Source organism: Callorhinus ursinus, unplaced genomic scaffold (genome assembly GCF_003265705.2).
Source record: "Callorhinus ursinus isolate GAN/ISIS: 27379988/994484 unplaced genomic scaffold, GSC_fseal_2.0 scaffold7, whole genome shotgun sequence".
NCBI classification, from domain to species: Eukaryota; Metazoa; Chordata; class Mammalia; order Carnivora; family Otariidae; genus Callorhinus; species Callorhinus ursinus.
The window spans coordinates 61355895-61376751 of NW_027397069.1; the positions used below are offsets into that span (position 1 = coordinate 61355895).

The window sequence follows — 20857 nt, forward strand, 5'->3', positions numbered from 1 at the left end:
CTGGCGTGTGTAGACTGGTCCTCCCCGGAGGAACTGCATGGACGCATCTTGGACAAGAGTGATGAGAGTGCATTACGTTGGCTTCCACAATCCCGGGGAAGTGTTAAATTGTTTCCCTTGTCTCCCCTGAGGGAGGGGGACTCGCCGTTGCGCCATCTCGCACTTTTCCTGGCTCAGACCTGGCCCCGTCCACGTTCTCCTCCTCTGTCCGCAGACCCCCCCCCCCCAGCCGATCTTGCCCTATCTGCAGACCACCACTCCCGAGGAATGGGGAGGTTGGGGGGGCTTGTTCAGGCCTGCTGCACTGAGGTCGCTGCGGTCGGGGAGGGCGCGGGGAGGAGGAGGACCCCGGGCGCAGCCGTGGTGGGTGCGCCCTGCCAAGAAGGGCGGGGGCGCCGGAGCGCGCACGCGGAGTGGGAGAAGGAGGGAGCGGGGAGGGCGTGTGAGAGAGAGAGAGCCACAAGAGAAGGGAGCGCGCCCGCCGCCGCCGCCCTCCTCCGGAGAAAGCTGGAGTGAGGCTGTGCGAAGCGCCGCATTTCAATGAGAACCGGCACAGGCACATCCCTGCACTAGCGGCTGCAGCCCAGACGCCCGCGCTCCAGCAGCTGCTGCAGCCCAGCCCCGGCCCCGGCCCCGCCGCCTCCCCGCCGCCCCGCCGCCCCGCAGCCCCGCAGCCCCGGCCGCGCCCCGCCGGGTGAGGACAGCACCAGGAGGCGGCCCCGAGCGCGGCCACAAAGACCCCGGGCGGCGTCTCTCCGCGGACCGGTGCGTGCTTTGCCTTCCCTGGGGAAGGGAGCTGCGGGCAGGGCCGGCCGAAGGGGGGGGGGGGCTCCGCCGGGGGCTCGCAGCGCCGGCTCCTCCCGCAGCCGCGGGGCGCCGAGGTAGCCCCGGGCGTGGAGGACAGGGCGGGCTCCCCTCTCGGCCCGCCGCCGCCACCCAGCCCGCTGTTCCTCGAAAGGCGCTGCCCTGCCGTGGCCAGTGTGTACGGGCGGCCCCGGGGCTGCTGGCACCTGCCTCTTTTGTCTGGTGCCACCGGGCTTGAAACGGGGAGTAGGGCGCGCGCCCCCCACCCTCCCCGCCAGGCGTTTCGCCACGCTGTTGGTGGAGATGGAGAGCCTGAGCGGAGGAGCTGGGCGAGGTGTTTGTCATTGTCAGAACTGGCCGCGGAGCGAGGACCAAGTCTGCGCCTAGAAGGAGTGGCCGGGCCAGGCCTCTTATTGTGTGTGTGCTTTCCCGTGTGCCCGGGAGGGTGGTGTGCTTGAAGATGGGGCGATCTGTGCGTGGTGGATGACTGCAGTGTGGGTGTTGCAAGTACATTTGCAGGGTCTCAAGTTCCTTCAGGGACAGCGAGGCTGCCTCATGTACAAATTAGTACCTGCAGTGCTAAAAGCATGCGGAGAGGAAATGGCATTTTCCTCCTAGTGGGAGCGCACGCACAACCCTGCATTGCCCCACAAAAGAGGCTGCTTTTGAAAACCAGGTTTGCGCGGAATCCCTGCTGGATTTGGAAAGGCAACGCTTGTAAGAGATGGAGCAAATGAAGGGTTTCATTCAAACCGGCTCCTTCTCTCCACACCTGTGAGTGTGTGTCTAGATTATGGTGCACACGCGTTTAGCGGCCACACTGCAGGGTGTTCCGTGAATACGCTTTATGAATGTTCCTAAATATATCGCCTTTCCACTGGAAAGGAAAGTAGGACAGGCTTTAAAGTATGAAATGTCACATGAAGGTGGTCAGAAGGGATTTTAAGAGGGGTTATATGTAGGAACATTATAAAAGATTGGCACACATCCTGTGATATCTGTGTCCGAGGTGGTGCATGCCCTCTGAAGGTGTGTGTGCGCGCGCGCGCACGTGCCTCATATTCCACCCCTGCCCATCCACCTGCATCTTAATCCCACTGGCAAAATATCCCTTGGGACTTCCAGGTCCGGCATCTGTTTCGATGTGGTAATCTTTATGACGAATTATTTCTTGGGGTGTGTGTGTGTGTTTGTGGAAATCTCTGAAGCAGGAACTCATATCCTTATCTAGAGAAGGATGAACACAGAGGTTCTTCAAAATGGTGAGAAATCCCACAGAAGACAATTGAGGATGCTGATTTCTTGGCATGGAGGTGAGGTGTTTATAGGAAAATCTCTGGTAAGAGCCAGGCCCCCTTCTTCCCCTCCCAGGTGTCTGTGATCTCTGTGGCTCCAGCCGTGCGGTTACCTTCTTGGTACCATGACACATGTGTGCGCAGGGCCCTAGCCATCGATGGTCTGTGAATGTGTGTCTCTGTGCCTTAGTGGTTTCCTGTGCAGGAAGCAAGAACCTGTGGAAGCCCAGGGAATCTCCAGGAGCTTGTGGTTCAGCTATATAACTAAGCCAACTGCAGAGCTGAGCCAGCCAAGGCAAGAGAAGGAACACCTATTTTGATGTTGCACATAATTATGGGAACATTAGGGTGTGTAATGTGGTTTTTGACATTCATTTAGTGATAGCTGTAGCCTTGAAAGTGATTCCACTTGAGTGTGGTTTTTCTTCGTCACCAGCATCATTGCTTCCTTTTGGGCAGGCTCAGAAGGGAAGTCAGAGATGTGCTTGTCCTGGTTGAAGATACACGATCAAGGTGTGAAGAAATACACAAATAAAACAAAATCAACCTTTGTCTATTTTGAAAATTGACTTTTTTTTTTTCATTTGGTGTAGAACTTCTGGTTCTAAAAGCCTGATTCCTCTAGGGAATTCCAACAGTTGCTAAATTATTTGGCTTTTGCAAATTGTAGATCAGTAAAGTCCCCTTCAGACTACATCAGCTCTCTCTGGTGACCCAATTGTGTCATCCTTTGCCTGTGGTCTTGCTTGTTGTCTCTTGGTTCATATAGATTGGGGAGGAAACCCCTCAGGTTGGAAGATTGATTACTGCCTTTACAAATAAAACAGAAGCTTCAAAAGCCAACCTGGCCTTTATAATATGCGAAGTTTGAAGAGCTTAGTGAGGTGGTATGAGTATTCCTCCCCACCACCGACCACACACCCCTTTTGGAATACAAAAGAGCTCATTTTAAGAGGAGATTAAAAAAAAGTAGGAGCAATGATACCATGGGCAATTGTTGGTTCTGTTACTCAGTTAATACTGGTTCTGTTATTCACTTAATAGCTGCCTAAAGAACTGGATCACTGTTTTGAAGTTATCCAACTTAAGAATCAATGAAACTGGTTTCTATATACCTATGTATGGTATCACTTTTTCTGGAAAATACAAATTTAGGCTATTATGAGTATTAAGAGATATGAGGTAGTTTTCATGTTTGGAGGAAAAAAATACACTGAACTAATGATCGGTCCAGGTTTGAGTCCCACTCTGCCCCCCCACCCCTCGGGGTCAGCAGTAGAATGATGAGCAGGTGAAGACATTAGCGGCCTGGTGACCACTGCCCCCTCTGTCTGCAGTGCACCTTCCTCAGTTAAGTGTCCTCCGCAAGGTCACAGACCTAGTTAAGAGTGAGAGCTTTAAAAACCCCTATTTTTATAGGTGAAGGGGTCTAGGGAGGCTCTCGGGGGCCTGGTCTCTAAGACACAGCGCATGGGACAGAAAGGAGGGAGTACCAGCTTCAGAGTCAGTCTGCGTAAACCGAGGTTCAAATCCCAACTCCCTCAATTATGACTCTGGGACCCTGGATCTATCCCGTACTTGCCTTCCGTCATAATAATATTACCGACCTCATTGGATTGCTGTGAGGTTTAGAAGGGAATTTTTAGCATGTTATGCAATTGATTGCTGATTAATAGTGTCAGGCACATCATAGACATTCAATAAACCCTAGCTTTTTCCACTTCATTTCAGGAGTACACAATCTCTAGCAATGCTTTTAAACATGAATTTTGAGCTACTCTGAATGGATCGGAGGTTGTCTACTCAGGGTCAAGGAAAGGTTGGGGAGGCTTGGCAGTACTTTTGGTTAGTTTGGACTGATCTTCAGAAAGGCAACATCATCTATGTGGTGGGATTTGGGAAGCACTCGTAAGGTTCTTGACCTAGATTTTCCATTTCCCTTATATTATTTTATTTCAACATGCCTGAAATTTTGTCATCGAAACTTCTTTCCTTTGAATGCTTTCTAAATTGACCTGTTAAAAATCCTGGTCCCCTGCAAGGGTCAACATCACAAGCCTTTCTCACCTAACCCCTTAGCAAGGATGAATTGATCCCACAGGCACCTTGCTGATGACAGCACTCCATAGAAAGTAAAATGGGGACCATGGGGGTGCAAGCATATCTTTCAGAAGGTCATGAGAGGAAAATCAGGCAGACTCCCAAGGAGCTTTCCTTACCAGAAGGGGGAGAGTCTATTCCTACCTGTTCTTTCTGTGACAAAGTTAAGAACAGAAAAGCAGATTTAATTAATAAAAAACATTAATACTTATCACATGCTAGACACCCTCCCAAGTGCTTCATGTATTCATACTCATTATTAATTATGAGGTAGGTATGATTGGCATTCCTATGTGTAGTTGAGGAAGCAAGGCTTTAAAGATGTTGATCCAAACTTGATCCTGTACCAACCTCGAGAAGTACTTGATCAACATCTCTAAGCCTCAAGTCCCTCAACCACGAAAACAGAATGGAAGGAAAGGTAGAGCCCTCCCAAAAGTAACTTTTATCCCTTCTGTTCTTTTTCCTCTTCCTCCACAAACTTTTTCTGCTTTTTTTAACCCAACTTATCTGAAGCACGAAGTGTAAGCAAATGAGTTATGGTGAAATCGCTTTTAAAAAAGCTGCTATGGAATATGCGAATATGTTGGACATTCTTAAGCTGGTAGAAGCTGGGGATTGATTCAGTTTGCTCTCTATCTGTCCAGGGGGAGCACAAACCTTCGTGAACCGATTTATAACCTGTTAAATGCTGACCCCCTCCTTTCGGTTCCCGGCCCAGCACCGCTTCTTATCATCAGCCCTGTGGTAATATGAAGGCTTATCTTCCATCTGCCACCAGAGTGAGCACCCTGTAGGGGGGTCTGGCCTTTGGAGTCAAGCAAACTTGGGTGGGAGGACTTGGTTCAAGCATTTCTCAGTTGTATGACTTGGAGAAATTTAGGAGAAATTTTTCCATGCCTCGTTTTCTTCATCTGTGGTTAGGGATACTACTACTTTGAAAGGTTTGTTGTGACTTGGAAATAACAGCTGTTCAAAGCCTGAAAGGGGGAGGTGGTCATTCCATAGGAGCTGTTTCTAACTAAACTGGGGTTGATCGATAAGCTCTTTCCACAGGGGCTGCATCTTCTACTTCTTCCTTGTTTTCCTTCTCTTCCAACTCGATAACTCGTATTAAATATATCATCAATTACAGCAATAGTTCCACCAGCTGCTCTTGAGCTGAGCCTTTCAAACCCTGGTCTTAAAATAACATCAGTATGTGTCTCTGTTTGTTTTTTTTTCTTTTCCTTCTGTGCCTCCCAGGTTCCACTTTAACTCCGTCATGTCCTTCGGCAGAGACATGGAGCTGGAGCACTTTGACGAGCGGGATAAGGCTCAGAGATACAGCAGAGGGTCGCGGGTGAACGGGCTGCCCAGCCCAACGCACAGCGCCCACTGCAGCTTCTATCGAACCCGCACGCTGCAGACCCTCAGCTCAGAGAAGAAGGCCAAGAAGGTCCGTTTCTATCGAAATGGAGACAGATACTTCAAAGGGATTGTGTATGCCATCTCCCCAGACCGCTTCCGATCTTTTGAGGCCCTGCTGGCTGACTTGACCCGAACTCTGTCGGATAATGTGAATTTGCCCCAGGGAGTGAGAACAATCTACACCATTGATGGGCTCAAGAAGATTTCCAGCCTGGACCAGCTGGTGGAAGGTGAGCGCTCACTCCCAAGTGACCCTAGAGGACCCGTTCTCTCATGTTTCCACGTTGTTCTGGGCATCTGCACTTGATTGATTGCTAAGAGGTAGCATTCAGCCCAAGGCTGTGATGCTTGTCGTTCACACATTTGGGAGTTCACTTTGCTGTACTGTGGTGTAAAAAGAAAAAAAAAACAAAACAACCCACTGATGGTATTAGGTCAGGCATCTTATAATAATGGACTGAGGGAAAAAGTGTCTTAATTCTCCAGCATTTTCTGTTCCTTTTGTCATTCTCATGCTACATTTTAAAAGTCCCTTTTTATATCTTTAATTACATTGTTCATATTCATTTCTAGATGCAAATGAACTTTTGCTGTCATGATGTCTGAAATTACTTGAACTGAAAATAACTAATGGATTGTGAGATTTTTGAGTGGAAAGGAACCTTACATTGGTATCGAACCCATTAATTCTGTCACCAGAGACTGAGGCCTAGAAACTTCGAGTGCTGTGTCTGTGGTTACGTGGTGAGGTCGTGTTCATACTGGACTAGAAATTAGGTTTTCTGGCATTTCTTTCCCATGTGGTGCTTCCTTTTACGTTTAAAGGATTGTTGTCTTTCTGTGGCATTTGAAGCTATAAAGGCATTAATCTGTTCAGTGTATTGTTTTCCAGAGTCGAATTTAGGTTAAAAGTCATTATCTGTTGTAGACATTTCATGTGGAAAGAGGACTGTTTGAGTCCTTGGGTGAGACCTGGTATCTTGTGCCAGCGAAGTAGGTAGACTCGCTTCAGTACCAGCCCCATTTGAACAGCACAGAAAGCCTCTAATCACCTTAGAAATCATAAGCAAAGTAAAAAGACGTGGAGAGGGATAATGGGTTAAATTCATGCCAAGGTGCAAAAGAGGATGGCTGATCCTCTGTGGACAGAAGGAGTTCCTAAGTCTGAGGTGTTCGGCTCACGACGAAGGAGCACTCAGCACAGAGGAGCATGGAAAAGGAAGTTTAGAGTTCGGGAAGTGCTTGACTTCAGCCTGAGTTCCTATTTACTCCAGATGTATTTGCCTGGGTCTGTTGTCTTCCTGGATCCTGGAGGAATGCCATGCATGTCATGTCCTCCCTCTCTCGTGCAGGTAGCAGGAAGCATCCCTTTCAGGGGCCCGCAGAGTTTGGGGTTCCTTGGCCCTGACCACACACAGGCGAGCCCTCCTGTCCTCCTGTGGGACCAGAATTTGTACGTGATTCAAGGCTGAGGGAGTCTGTGTCTTTCTCCCATTTTCCTTCCCTTTATCCCTTGGCAGGGATGCCAGTCCGGTCACAGTATGACGGGACTTGGGAGGGTGTGGAGAGCCTGGCTTTGGTGTGTTTATTATGTGGGAATTCACATCTCTTTTCAATGACTAGTCACCCTGCCAAGATGCCTGTAGACTTGGCCTTTTTCCTTCTATTCAGATGTTGGCACTTTCAGTAAATTAAAGGGGAAGAATGAACATGAAATCTCTCTGCATCAGCTTTGATTTTTGTGCTCTGCTCTTTTCCTGACCTTGGAAAATACAGGGATAAATAAAGCATTTGGTGGGCTAGTCCAAGGGACCTGGATAAAGGTGAAATGCAAAGTCAGGTGCATGATCAGTCACCAAACCATCCCTTTGAGGACTAGTGGTAGAAGAGACAAAATATGCCAAGATCCCCAAGCACATTGTGGGGCGGCCGGGCTGGGTTTCTCACTCTGTTCTAGAATCACTTGCGTAGCATCTATGGGGTGGGGCGGTGTCCTTCAGTCAGTTGTCCACCCAGAGCGGATCTTTACTGAGAAGTGGCCAGAGATATTCCCACGGTTCCTGTCCACCCAGGAGAGAGTGTGAGGGGTGGGAGGAAACAAGAGTTCTTTACGTAAGTAGCAGCAACATCATGGCATGCTTGCCACCATCTTCTTTGTTGGTTTTTTAACACCAAATAATGCCTGCCCTAGGAGACCGCTGTCTGGAGGATAATAATGGCAGCTCACAGTTACGGAGCATGTGTCTTGCACGTATGAATATGTTTCATTCACACTGTGATCCTAGGAGCTAGGTACGGTGACTATCCTTATACTACGATGAGAAAAGCGAGGCACAGTGTGGTTAAGTGACCTGCTCAAAGTCACACAGCAAGAAATGGTAGAGTTAGGATTTGAACCCAGGAATGCTGGTGCCAGAGCTTGAGCTCATAACTGCCACTAATAAGATACCAAGTGGGGTAATCTTAGTGGCTTTGAAATGAAATTTTATTGTGGTAGATTATTCTTGAAAACAAATGTTTTTAACCTTGACTTAATTCCAGGAATGACAGCTACGGCTGTCAGAAACACCTTAATATTTTCATTTACCTCCAAATACTTTGCTCTCCAATCAGTATGAAGCAACTGCATATTGACTACTCTGATGTTAAAAAATGACTCTTGGGGAAAAAAATGCTTTTTTCTGATTAAATGAATGATAACTTCAGTACAGTGTGTACGTTCACATATTGGCTGTGTTTTTTAAAGAAATCCAGTTTAAACAGATTTTTTTCTCGTTTATAATTCTGACAGCATGCAGCTGCCCTTAGTGTTGAAGAAGCTAGAAATTCATTTAGATTGGCCTCTTTGTCAATTACATTTTTGCTTAGTCTGTTAAAATGCAAACGGTTGCTTCATATTCATCTTTAGGTTCATATCTCTCACTTTACATACTAATTTTATGTAAACGTCAGTGCATGTTATTAGCTTCTCATTTCCCTTTCCAATATGCTGATGTTTGAGTTTTAAATTAAATCCTTTTAGTGGAGGCAGTGACAGGTGTGTTTGACTTGTAATTTTTTTTTTAAGTTTGTTCTTTCTCACTTACCTCAGACTCAGAATTCTGAATTACGATGACATATGTGAGTTTCTTTATTTATAACAGTCTCGTGGTCACTTGCGCTGTTTTGTTATTATTATCCACAGATTATTTTGCCTAAATTTGGTTTAAGTGCATTGACAGAGCTGGCTCTTTGCCTCAAGTATAAATGTATGAGTGAGTTTGTATGTGTCTGGGTGTGTATGATTATAAGTGTGTCTCTTTATGCATGTTTTATATACCCACACACACGTGCACACACACGTAAGAGCACACAATGGATAGCAGTTTTAATTGTTTGCTTTCCACATGGCCTTAATACATTAAAAAAATCAGGATAATTAATAAGGAAAGTGGAATTGCAGTCCTATTTCTGCAAATGGTTCATCTTGAGACTTGGCCTCATTTTCCCAATATTGCCTCTTTTCCCCCAATTTTATACTATTTATGTTCCACCGTAGGTGTGTAAATGTTGTGAAGGTAAATGAAGAAATAACATTTAAAACCTTTAAACTCTTAGGAGAAAGATGTAATATAAATCCCAAGCATTGACTGATTGATTTTTTTCTTTATCAGACGCTCAAGCATCAGTGATGTATACATGTGTTGGGGGTGAACCATCCACCCCCCTACTTTTAAATAGGCTTTATTTTTAGTTTAGTTTTAGGTTCACAGCAAAATTGAGCAGAAGGTACAGAGATTTCCCATATGTCCCCTTCCTTCAGCACATGACCAGTCTCTCCCGTTGTCATCAGAGTGGTGCATTTGTTATAATTGATGAATCTACATGGACACATCATTAGCACCAAAAGTCCAGAGTTTACATTAGGGCTCACTCTTGGTGTTGTGTGTTCTATGGGTTTTGACAACACTGTAATGACATGTGTGCACCGTTGTAGCATCATCCAGAATAGTTTTACTGCCCTAAAAATCCTCTGTGCTCCACCTTTTCATCCTCCCCAACCCCGGGCAACCGTTAATCTATTTGCTGTCTTAAATAGGCATTCTTTTAACATCTTGTGTGAATGCAGATCTAAGAGGGCCCGGGCATTTCCTGTAAGCATTAACATAAATGCTATTCAGGCATGTTGTCTCCTGGATATAAATAAGTTAATTTGTACATCAGTTCTGTATGTATTAGAAATGAGTCCCCTTCTTTCTCAGCTCTCTCACGCACCTTGACCCCCCACTTCACCGTGGACACTGTCTGACTCTGGAGCTGGAGTGTTAGTGCTGTTCCCACGTCCCCATCAGAGTTAACCTCTCAGGAACAAGCCCACACTTAACCCCACAGTTAGGGAATCTCTAACCACGATTTCTGGTCACCCAGTTCTCTTGGCAATTTTTCTTCCCCTTGATGTGGTGTCATCTATTTCTTTCTGTAATTCACTGGCTTCTTCTTCTGTGCCTCTCCCTGCTATAGTAAAAGTTTTAAATTAATTCTGGGATGGCTGTAAAGCATACTGTCTCTAAAATTCCCCTCCAGCAAATGGCTTACTAGTTCTGTTGTGGTTGTTGTTGTTGTTTTGTTTTTGTTTTTGAGTATCATGTCAGAGATACCAGCGCAGGTTAAGGATATACATATCGTTTGCCCAGAAGGTAACTTACTGTGCTTACGGCTCTGCCCCTCCCTTTGTGCGCTTAGCAATACATCATATCATACAGCTAGAACTACTGTGTCCTTTTTACTGACTTCATAGTATTCCTTTATACAAATGTGCCCTCATTTATTTAACCAGTCTTTTATTGATGGGCTTTTATTGATAGGTTTGTGACCAATCCTTTCTTATCAGACACAGTTTTGCAGTGAATATCCTGGATTTAAGTTCTCTATCCCATGTAGGAGAACCTTTGTAGGACAAATTCCTAGAAGTCATATTGCTGGGTAGAGAGGTACGAGCATTAGACTCTTAAGAGCTGTTGCAGATCTTCATAGATGTGGTACCAGTTTATACTCCCATTGGTGACATATGAGACTGACGGTTTTCCTATACCCTCAGCAAGACAGTGTTTTATGTTTTGCTACTTTCCAACCTATTATAAAAAGAAAAGCATGTATCCACTTCTAGTTTTAATTTTCATCTTTTTGTACGATTAAAAATGCATTTGTATTTCTTTTTCTATGTGTTGTTTCTTCATAGCTTTTGACCATTTTTCTGACATGGTTGGGGTCTTTTTTTATTGACTTGTAAGATTTTTTTTCTTTTAGAGCTATTAGCCTTTTGGGATATTAATTGAAAGTTTTTTTTCCTGGATTGTCCTTTATCTAGTGATGTTGCTTATTATGTTTTTTTTTGCCATGCAGATTGAAAAAAAATAGAAATAATCAAAAGTATCAGCCTTTTCATTTATGGCATGATTTTCATGCCTCTTGGGTTGTACTCTGAGATTGTAAAGCTGTTTCCCTCATTTTCTTCTAGTGTTTTTATGTTTTCATTTAAAAAAGTATTGTAATGGATGTCATATTCATACAGCGTGTGAGGTAGGGGTTCAGTTTAACCTTTTTCTAGGATACATCCTCATTTTTAAAAGTTATTATTTTGAAACTAATGTAGACTTAGAAGTGTCATAAAGATAAGGAATTTTCATATGCCCTTTCATATGCCCTTCCCACAGTGGGAACCGTACATACACAACCATGGCACAATGATTAAAAAGAAAAGTTATCTTTGGATATCCTTGGATACTAGTTATGCTAGTAACTACAGGTTTTTTTTTCAGATTTCATCAATTTTCCCCTTACTGGACTTTTATTTTTGGTTCCAGGATCACATGTTGAATTCAGTTGTCATGTCTTCATCTCTGCCAAGCTTTGACAGTTCTTCCGTCTTTCCTTGTCTCTGATGACTTGGCCATTTTGAAGCGTACTGGTCAGTCATAGACTGTCCTTCAATTTGGGTGTAGCTGATGGTTAGATTGAAGTTAGGTATTTGTGGCAGGAATTCTACAGAAATGATGCTGAGTTCCTTTTGGTGCATCATTTCGGGGTACAGGATGTTGCTATGTCTTATTACTGGTGCGATTAGCCATGATCAATTGGTAAAGGTGGTGTCTGCCAGTTACCTTCACTCTAAAGTTACTATTTCTCCCCCTTTGCAATGAATACATATTTGGGGGAGAAACTTTGAGGCTATGTGAATCTCGTTTCTCCTTAAATTTTGCCCATGAATTTTGGCATTTACTGGTGGATTTGCCCACAGCAACTGTTGCGGTGGTGTTCAAATGGTGAATTTCTGTTTCCCTCTTTACTTGTCTCACCCTTAAACATAGGTGTCCTCTACTTTTCCTGTCTTTGGGTCTACTGTGATGTCATCAACTCTTCTTATTATTTTAACCACTCTTTTTTTTTAAATTTCATTTTATTATGTTATGTTAGTCACCATACATTACATCATTAGTTTTTGATGTAGTGTTCCGTGATTCATCATTTGCGTATAACACCCAGTGCTCCATTCGTTACATGCCCTCCTTAATACCCATCACCGGGCTAACCCATCCCCCCACCCCCCTCCCCTCTAGAACCCTCAGTTTGTTTCTCGGAGTCCATAGTCTCTCATGGTTCATGTCCCCCTCTGATTCCCCCCTTCATTTTTCCCTTCCTACTATCTTTTTTTTTTTTTAAGATTTTATTTATTTATTTGACAGATAAGAGACACAGCGAGAGAGGGAACACAAGCAGGGGGAGCGCGAGAGGGAGAAGCAGGCTTCCCACCGAGCAGGGAGCCCGATGTGGGGCTTGATCCCACTGGGATCATGACCTGAGCCCAAGGCAGAGACGCTTAACGACTGAGCCACCCAGGCGCCCCTCTTTTTTTTTTTTTTTTAACATATAATGTATTATTTGTTTCAAAGGTACAGGTCTGTGCCATACAGTAGTCTTTAAACCAGTTTTCCTGCCTATAAACCTGGCCACAGACAAACCACTTTGTGCTATACCTTTGCTTCATAATGGCTCTCCACTTAGATGTAGAATACAGCCCACAGTCTTTAATGGATTTCTCTCAGTGACCCTGCTCCTGCCCCTTCCATTCTGTCTGTGTCTCCTATTACCCACTGATACACTTAGCAGTGAGTTTGACTGGGCTCTTTGCTTGTGCTCTCCCATTTCCAGGCTTCCCTTGTCTCCTGCAAGGGCGATAAGATGGTGCTCTCCTGAGGGTGTGTAATGTCATGGTTAAGTTATGGCTCTGGAGTCAGACCACCTGCATTTGAATCCTGGCTCTACTTTTGCTAGCCATGTGACCTTGAGCCAGCTGTCTATCTCTCTGTGCCTCATTGTGCCCTGTGATAAGTGGTGTGTTAATACTTAGCTCATAGGGTTGTGTTGAGGATTACAGGTTGAACGGCATGGGTTAGAACAGGATCTGCTACATGGCAGACATTCACATAACGTCTTCTGTCAATGCTGCCTCCATACTCATCCCTTAGCCTACAGGTACGCAAATCTCCCACAATCTAAAAAAATTCTTGCCTGTTCTTCCTGACGTCTCAAACCCAGAGGTCACCTGTGATAAGAAATATCTGTATATGCTGTCTATAGTTGCTCAGCTTCCAGTCATACTTCAACTCCTTGATTAGCATGATGACACTGTAATATGCTTACTTATTTTATACCAAAGTCTCTGCCATTGGAGTCCTCACCGCCTAGCATGGTAGTTGTAAGTACTCAATAAATATTATGGGAAGAAAGAGGAAAGAGAATGAATGGGTGGAAGAATGGATGAATTAATGAATGAATGGATGAATGAATGAATGAGTGAATGAATGAAAGGAAGCCAGCATCACTACCCAACTGAAGTGGCCATTTAGTGGCTAGGCCAGTGATCTCTAAGGAATTCTTATCCTTGATGCTGTCCCAGGGGCATTGGATGCTCACGTCTGGGTCTCTTCCAGTCACACACTTACCGCCTTTCATTTTCCATGGCTCCAAGGCACCTGATTTCTCTTCATTCCCTTCAGTGGCTCCTCCGTCTCTGGGCACTCTTTAGAGACTGGTGTTGCCCTGGATTTCTTCTTGTCCAGTCGGGCATGGTTTCCCCTGGAGTGTTTCCTTCAGTTCCATCTCTGTAGCTGCCATATGCCTCACCCTCCAAACTCCAGGCTTATATTTCTAACTGCTTGCTGGAAATCTCCAACTAGTTGGCTCTTAGGAACTTTAAATTTAGTATGTGCACAGCCAAATTAATATCTTTCCTTAGCATCACATCCAAACCTGGTTCCCTTCTTATTTTACCTGTGGTGGTATATGGGAGGTCCACCGAAATGAAGTTCTAGTGTCATCATTTCATTTTTGTCAGTTTGACTCAGATTCCCTTGGTTCCCACATCCAGACAGTTGCCAATTCTACCATCTAGCCAACTAATTCTATCTGCTAAGTTCTCCCCATTGCGCCCACTCCTCTCTGCCCCTAGTGCAGATGTGTGAAGTTCAAATCTCCATCTCCTCTCTTGGTCTGTTACCCCAGCTTTCTCAACTTCTCTCTTCCCACGTCCCACCTTCAGCCCTCCCTGTACAGTGAAGCCAGTGCGAGCTTTCTGAAACTTGGGTCTGATCATGCACAAAAACTTTGACCTTGGACCCTACCACAATCTCACTAACTTGTTTGTCCATGGAACAATTTTTATTTTATTTTTTGAGAAAGACATGGTAATATCTCACAGACTGTCCCCTTACTGTACTGTGAAGTAGAGAATATTATTGTTTTATTTTTATCTGAAATGCTGTCCTCTTTCTTTTCTGCTGTGGAAAATCTTACCCTCACTTCCAAGGTCGCCATGAATTCCATTTCTTCTTTATTGAAGTGGGAAGTGGGAAGTGATTTCCCTCTTTCCTGAGTTAGGGTTGCCTGGACCGCCTATTTGGCAATTATCGCTTACTGCCTTGTGGTAAATTCTTTTCATATATGCATCTTGCTTTCTAAGCTCTTTTGAGGACAAGCTCATGACTTAGGAGTCTTTTTACTCCCCAGAGTGGCAAATTCAGATTTTGTACCTCTTTTTGGAAATTTAGGAGTTTGTAGTTAATTTTTAGTTTTCATGGCTAATGCTGTATGTGCTTGTTGCAGTTTTGTTGGTTTTTATTTTATTTTTAAATTGTTTTCTTAAATTGAAAATTTTTTTATTTTTTTGCAGTTTTGTTATTTGTTATTCTGTTATGTCCTTAGGAGAAATTCTTAGCAATGAGCATATACATTTTCATGGTTCCAAATACAGTTGGCCAGCCATGTTGCTTTCAAAAAGGGTTGTTACCGATTTATAATGGCCTTAGTGGTGTTTTCTAATTTCTGTGTATTTTGTCTTTATCCTTTGTCATATATTTTAGTATAGTAGAATTACTATATATTTATAGTAATTTACTATATACTAATATAGTAAAAATACTATATTACCAGTATAGTAACCCATTGTTCTGTGTAGATCCTGTCTGTTTTCCCCTTTTTATTTTAGTTTCTCTACTTTTCAGGACACTTTTAAATTTAAAATTTTGGATCTTTCTTTCTTTTTTTCTTTTTTTTTCTGTTGCATTGAATTTGAGAACTTGACATTTTCCACAGGACTGACATACACATTCAAATTTTATTTTCTGGAAGCTTATTTTTATGTGCTCTTATATTATGAAAGACTTCCATGGAAGAATGACCCAGAGAACCTTTGGGGAAACTTTTCTCTTGCCTTTAATAACACTATCAAAATCCTCTTCTTAAATCAGGGCCTTTTGATAGATTTTGAAATGTTGCCATGTTTATTTGAGGTAAGCTCATAAAATATAATATCCAGAAGGCAACTTTATATTTTGTTCTGTAAATAATATCTTCATGTAGTTTTACTCAGTTTATTTTTAGAGATCTCAATACATATTTGAGTCTTTCCCAGTTTTTACTATAATTCACACTACTAAATTTTAATTGCTAGAGTTTTTAATGAGAAACTTTATTCTCTGGAAAAATGGAATTTTTATAGGCATCTCTCACCTAAGATACTTTTGAATATGCCACATTTGGAACTTAAAGAAGTCCTAGAGGAGGTAGCAACCAGAGATTAGGTCATTTTCAGACTGAGGTCAAGTGATGTTACATATGACATTTACAAGTCGCACCCTGAGCCAATGAAAAAGCTCCAGCAGTAAGGGGAAATAGAGCAAACTTCTAGAATCTCCTAATATGGAATCTTATGGAGGGCTACGTCCCTAGCTCATTCATCACAGGTCTGGTCAATCAGGAAGCTGGTACCACATTTCTGGAAGTTTTCAGTAGTGACTTAGATAATTTCTTTTAAGTGGAAATCCTTTAATTTCATAATGGGAGCTGATGACCAAGTAGAGTTAACTTTACAGATTTTTAAATAATAAACTTTGTTAGAGAACATTTATTTCTATACTTTGAATAACAGCAATGTAATAAATTTACAAATGCATGTATGATTTTTTGAAAACAAAATAAAACATGGAACCTTCAGTATCTCAAAAATAATCTAATATGCTTACACAGAAATCATTCCATTTTTCCAAGATCCCCAAAATACCTAGATCTTTCAGGGAGGAAATTACCATATTCTGTTATTTTAGTAGGCATTTGTCAGATCCAAACATAATATCATGTTTTATTTCCTTACTTTTTTTTCTTTTAACTGTCATTTTCTTTATCTTTATCTTTGCTTAAAAGCAAATATTAGTTTTTTTGGCTTTTGTAAATGCCACAGCAATCCAGACAGATGCTGCCTCTGCAGCTCTTGCTATTTGTTGGGGTGTCTTGGACACACACAATATTAAATTTCAAGTTGAGGATCAGTCTTAACACAAAGATTTTTGGCTTGAATACACTGGAACAAAACCAGCAGTATGATAACCAACCAGCAAGTCATTATGTTTGGTAATTCCCAGCTCTACGTCTAAATAGACCATTATACATTTCCTTTAAACCATCAGTGATCTTTCCGTCTTGCCATCCTTGTTAAGGTTCACCCAGAGTAAATCATCCCAAACTTTCAAAGCAAATTAAGGGTCCTAAAATGCTGGTCACCAATTCTAACCTGTGTGTGGGTTTTCCCCCTACACCCCCCAATCAAATCCAAGTTGTCACCAACTTGGATTGGCCAAAAGATAAGAGGTTCCCATGACCCCCTCCTATGGTTCAGTTAATTTGCTAGAGTGGCTCACAGAACTCAGGGGAACATTTTACTTCTGGGATTACCAGTTTATTATAATAGTATATAATTTAGGAAGAGCCAGATGGAAGAGATGCATCAGGCAAGGACTGTGGAAAGGGCTTGGAGCTTCCATGGTCTCTGAGCTCACCACTCCCATTGAATCTTCATGTGTTCACCAACTGGAAGCCCTCTGAACCCTGTCTTTTTTTTTTTTTTTTTAATGGATGCTCCATTACATAGGCACAATTGCTAAAAAAAATCACTGGATTTGGGGCGCCTGGGTGGCTCAGTCGTTAAGCGTCTGCCTTCGGCTCAGGTCATGGTTCCAGGGTCCTGGGGTCAAGCCCTGCATCGGGCTCCCTGCCCGGCGGGAAGCCTGCTTCTCCCTCTCCCACTCCCCCTGCTTGGGTTCCCTCTCTCACTGTCTCGCTCTCTGTCAGATAAATAAATAAAATCTTAAAAAAAAAAAAATCACTGGATTCAACTACTAGAGCCTCCCTCTAAAGTCAGGGAGGTGGACTTAAATCTTCTACCCTCTCATCACACTGATTGTTCCCCTGGCATCCAGCCCCCATCCTCAGGTGCTTGCGCAGCCTCCTCATTAACATAAACTAAAGTGTGGTTGAAAGGGGACTTGTTATGCATATCAAGATATCTTTATTGCTCTGATCACTTAGGAAATGCCAAGGGTTTTAGCAGCTCTGTGCCAGAAATAGTTTGAAGACCAAGTACATATTTTTTATTATAAATCACAACATCAGACCATTTTGCTTAAATATACTTTCGTTTTGCTAAATTACCTTTTATTTTATTGTTGCAATATAAATTATACCATAAAACTTTGGGATGGCTTAGTGTGTATGAAAAGTTTATTACAGTAACTACAAGTATTGCTTTATTTTTTTATTTTTCAATAGCCTTTAATACCCATACCTCTGTCAGGACTTGAATGCAACCTGTTGATGATTCTCTAACCAAGAATATAACATAGGGGTGCCTGGGTGGCTCAGTTGGTTAAGTGTCTGCCTTCGGCTCAGGTCATGGTCCCAGGGTCTTGGGATCAAGCCCCGCATCGGGCTCCCTGCTCTGCGGGAAGCCTGCTTCTCCCTCTCCCACTCCCCCTGCTTGTGTTCCCTCTCTCACTGTGTCTCTTTCTCTCTCAAAAAATAAATAAAATCTTAAAAAAAAAAAGAATATAGCATATCTCTTAAGTCTTGGCCCCATTTCGGGAGATATTAAACACTGGATACTCAGAGCTATTTGACCAAATTAAGACTATGTATTCTTTCCATTCAGAACAATTACATTTGCTAATTTACAGTTGTTGATGATATTAGCACAGTAATTGAAAAGTTACTTTCTAACAAAGTCAGAAAATCAACTTTAAATTGAATTAAGACAAGGCAGTAACTCTAGTGGTGGGAAGAAGTTCAGAATTTTGATTAAAAGAAAAGTTTTCAGGGGCGCCTGGGTGGCTCAGTTGGTTAAGCGGCTGCCTTCGGCTCAGGTCATGATCCCAGGGTCCTGGGATCGAGCCCTGCATCAGGCTCTCTGTTCAGTGGGGAGCCTGTTTCTCCTTTTCCCTCTGCCTGCCGCTCCCCCTGCTTGTGCTCTCTCACTTTCTGTCAAATAAATAAATAAAATCTTTAAAAAAATAAATAAAAGTTTTCAGAATGTGGGGTCAAATAAGCCTTTAATATAAATATATTTGCACAATTTAATAGAAGCTTTTTTAGCATAAGGAAACCCATCTTGCCTTACTGAATTCCTGAATAGTGTAATAGATCCGAAACGGCAGCAGTGAGTGGTGTGTGATCTTGGGTTTGGTGGCCAGCTCTGTCCTCGCCTCAAAGTCCTGTCACTTTCCTTGTAGCACAAGATGGCTCTTTATTGGAGCCACACCCTTCCCCCACGATTCCTTTGCGGTCTTTGAATCTGGTGAACCAGGCAGAGGAGCCACTAAGTGAGCACAGATTTAACTAAGTTTCTTCCCATTGTTGTTGCTTGAACCAAATCAGCCTTACTTCTCAAAGTTGTCATGCTTCAAAATTTTTTCAGTGTCCTTTAAGAAGATGTAAAAAAAGGCGTTTAGTTTCTTGTTTAACAAACCCACTCCACATTGTTCATGTGGGTACCTTAAAATTCCTCGCTTTCCTAATTATATACTTTTTAAAGTTAAAAAGTTTTTTTGTCGTTGTTGGAGTGTAAACCGCTCACTTTGTTTTTATTTTAATTATTAGCTTAGGATATAAACTTACAAATAATCAGACAGTTGCCTATCTCCAATTAACACAGAATTCTGACAGACGGGTTTTGCCTGCTCTATTTTGGGCTGTGTGTGCCTTGTTGAGGACCATTTGGGGCATCTTCATATTGAGATAGACCCAAAGTGACGTCTACTGGTAACTAGTTAGAAACCATTAACACCTTACAATGTATGACTGGCTCACTGATTTCTAGTGATTTTCTTTTTTAATATTCCTTTCAGGCTGACTGCACAATCAGGGTAATGCAGCCTTAGAGGGGGTTTTTCACTTGTGTAGCAGTTTTGTATTTGAGATCACTCTGTCCTCTGTTATCTAGTCTGATCTTCACAAAGAACCGGGTGAGCTGAGTCACCACTGGAATAGGCTTCATCTGATGGATGGATAAACTACCACTGAGAAGACTAAGGGACTGGCCCATGGTCACATGCTTGGAGAGGCCAGAGCTCAGACTTCCATTGCTCTTCCCACCAGAGCATTCCCACAGTCTCTCCACAAAGCCTCAGAAGCACCACTGTGGTGGGGATCCCCATGCATATGTTTTTGATATCTACATACAACTTAAGAAAAGCATAGTTGGGACCAATAATAATCTGTTAGGTGAATAGAAAAAGGGTTTGCTAAATTTACTATTTGTACAGCTTCTAGTGAGACATGGTGTATAAACACACACTAGAGTGTATTCTAAAAGCACTTACGGAGTAAATGTTTGATAACATGTATAACTGTGCTTTTCTCTTTTTGAAACACTGGATCAATTATTTTTATGTGGATACGGTGGCCTTGGATGCTCGCCCTATTAATTTAAAAATAGGACAAGGATTTAGATAAAAGTAAATGGGCTGTGTAGGATTAGTCCTAGGTCACTTCACCTGCAATTATGAAAGCTTTTTAGCATTTTAACTATTCCCTGTTACAAAGACTAACATAAAAAGAGCTATTATAAAATCTTTAACTTCAAAATGCATTGACCTAACTTTATGAAATATATATGTATGGGATCATTCGTTTTATGATTTATCATCACTTGGTACATGTGTTACTTTCTTTTTGTGTGAGCCACATCTACTTATGGTCTGAGTTTTTTCATTAAACGATTCTGTGTTAAGGAGTCATTTTGAATAAAATCTAATTTAATTGATTGATATCTTTTCCTTTTTTCTTAACCCCAGCTTTACTGGGGTATAACTGACAAAATTGTAAGATATTTAAAGCATACCTCATGACGATTTGATATATGTATATATTGTGAAAGATTCCCTCCATCATTAATTAACACATTCATTACCTCATGTATTTATCTTTTTTATCTAAGTTCTGTCAGCCAATTTCAGTTATACCACAGTATATAGTCACCATGTTATTCATTAGATCCTCGGACCTATTCATCTTACGTAATTACATTGATTTTAGAGTCAGTTTCTGAAGCTACAGTTTATAAGTTAACCATTCTCAAAATCTTTTATCTGAAAACAAATATGAATTGGCTTCCTAGTGTATGGGGATCCCTGTGCTTGGCCCCGTGTAGATGGGAGGAAAGGCAGCGTGGTTGTTAATGCGACCCGGGTCCTTGGACCCAGCAACGGTAGAAACGAGGCTGGACCCAGTATTTAAAAGCACAGGCCAAGCGTTATTGGGGTAACAGCTGCAGCTGAAGATGTCAGACTGACTCCCGGAACAACAGCCAGAGAGAGTTTTAAAGGAGCCCAGGCAGGAAAGGAGCCCTGTTTAAGCGTGTAGGGCGGGAAATACGGGAATTGGGC

At 42.7% G+C, this 20857-nt stretch overlaps 1 protein-coding gene across 8 annotated transcripts in view; it reads left to right on the plus strand.

The window, feature by feature from the left end:
• The first annotated feature begins 469 nt into the window (after positions 1-469).
• The window catches only part of DCLK1 (doublecortin like kinase 1), a 335073-nt gene continuing 314685 nt past the window's right edge, over positions 470-20857 (plus strand). For 4 of the 8 annotated variants that reach the window (XR_012378821.1, XR_012378822.1, XM_073894693.1 and 1 more), the window contains exons 1-2: positions 470-765; positions 5445-5839. Coding sequence is in view for 6 of the 8 variants with exons in the window: in XM_073894693.1 (XP_073750794.1) it covers positions 5464-5839 (376 nt within the window). In the remaining 2 variants the exon portion in view is untranslated. The remainder of the gene's footprint in view (positions 766-5444; positions 5840-20857) is intronic. The other 4 variants (XM_073894690.1, XM_073894689.1, XM_073894691.1 and 1 more) reach the window with 3 other exon arrangements.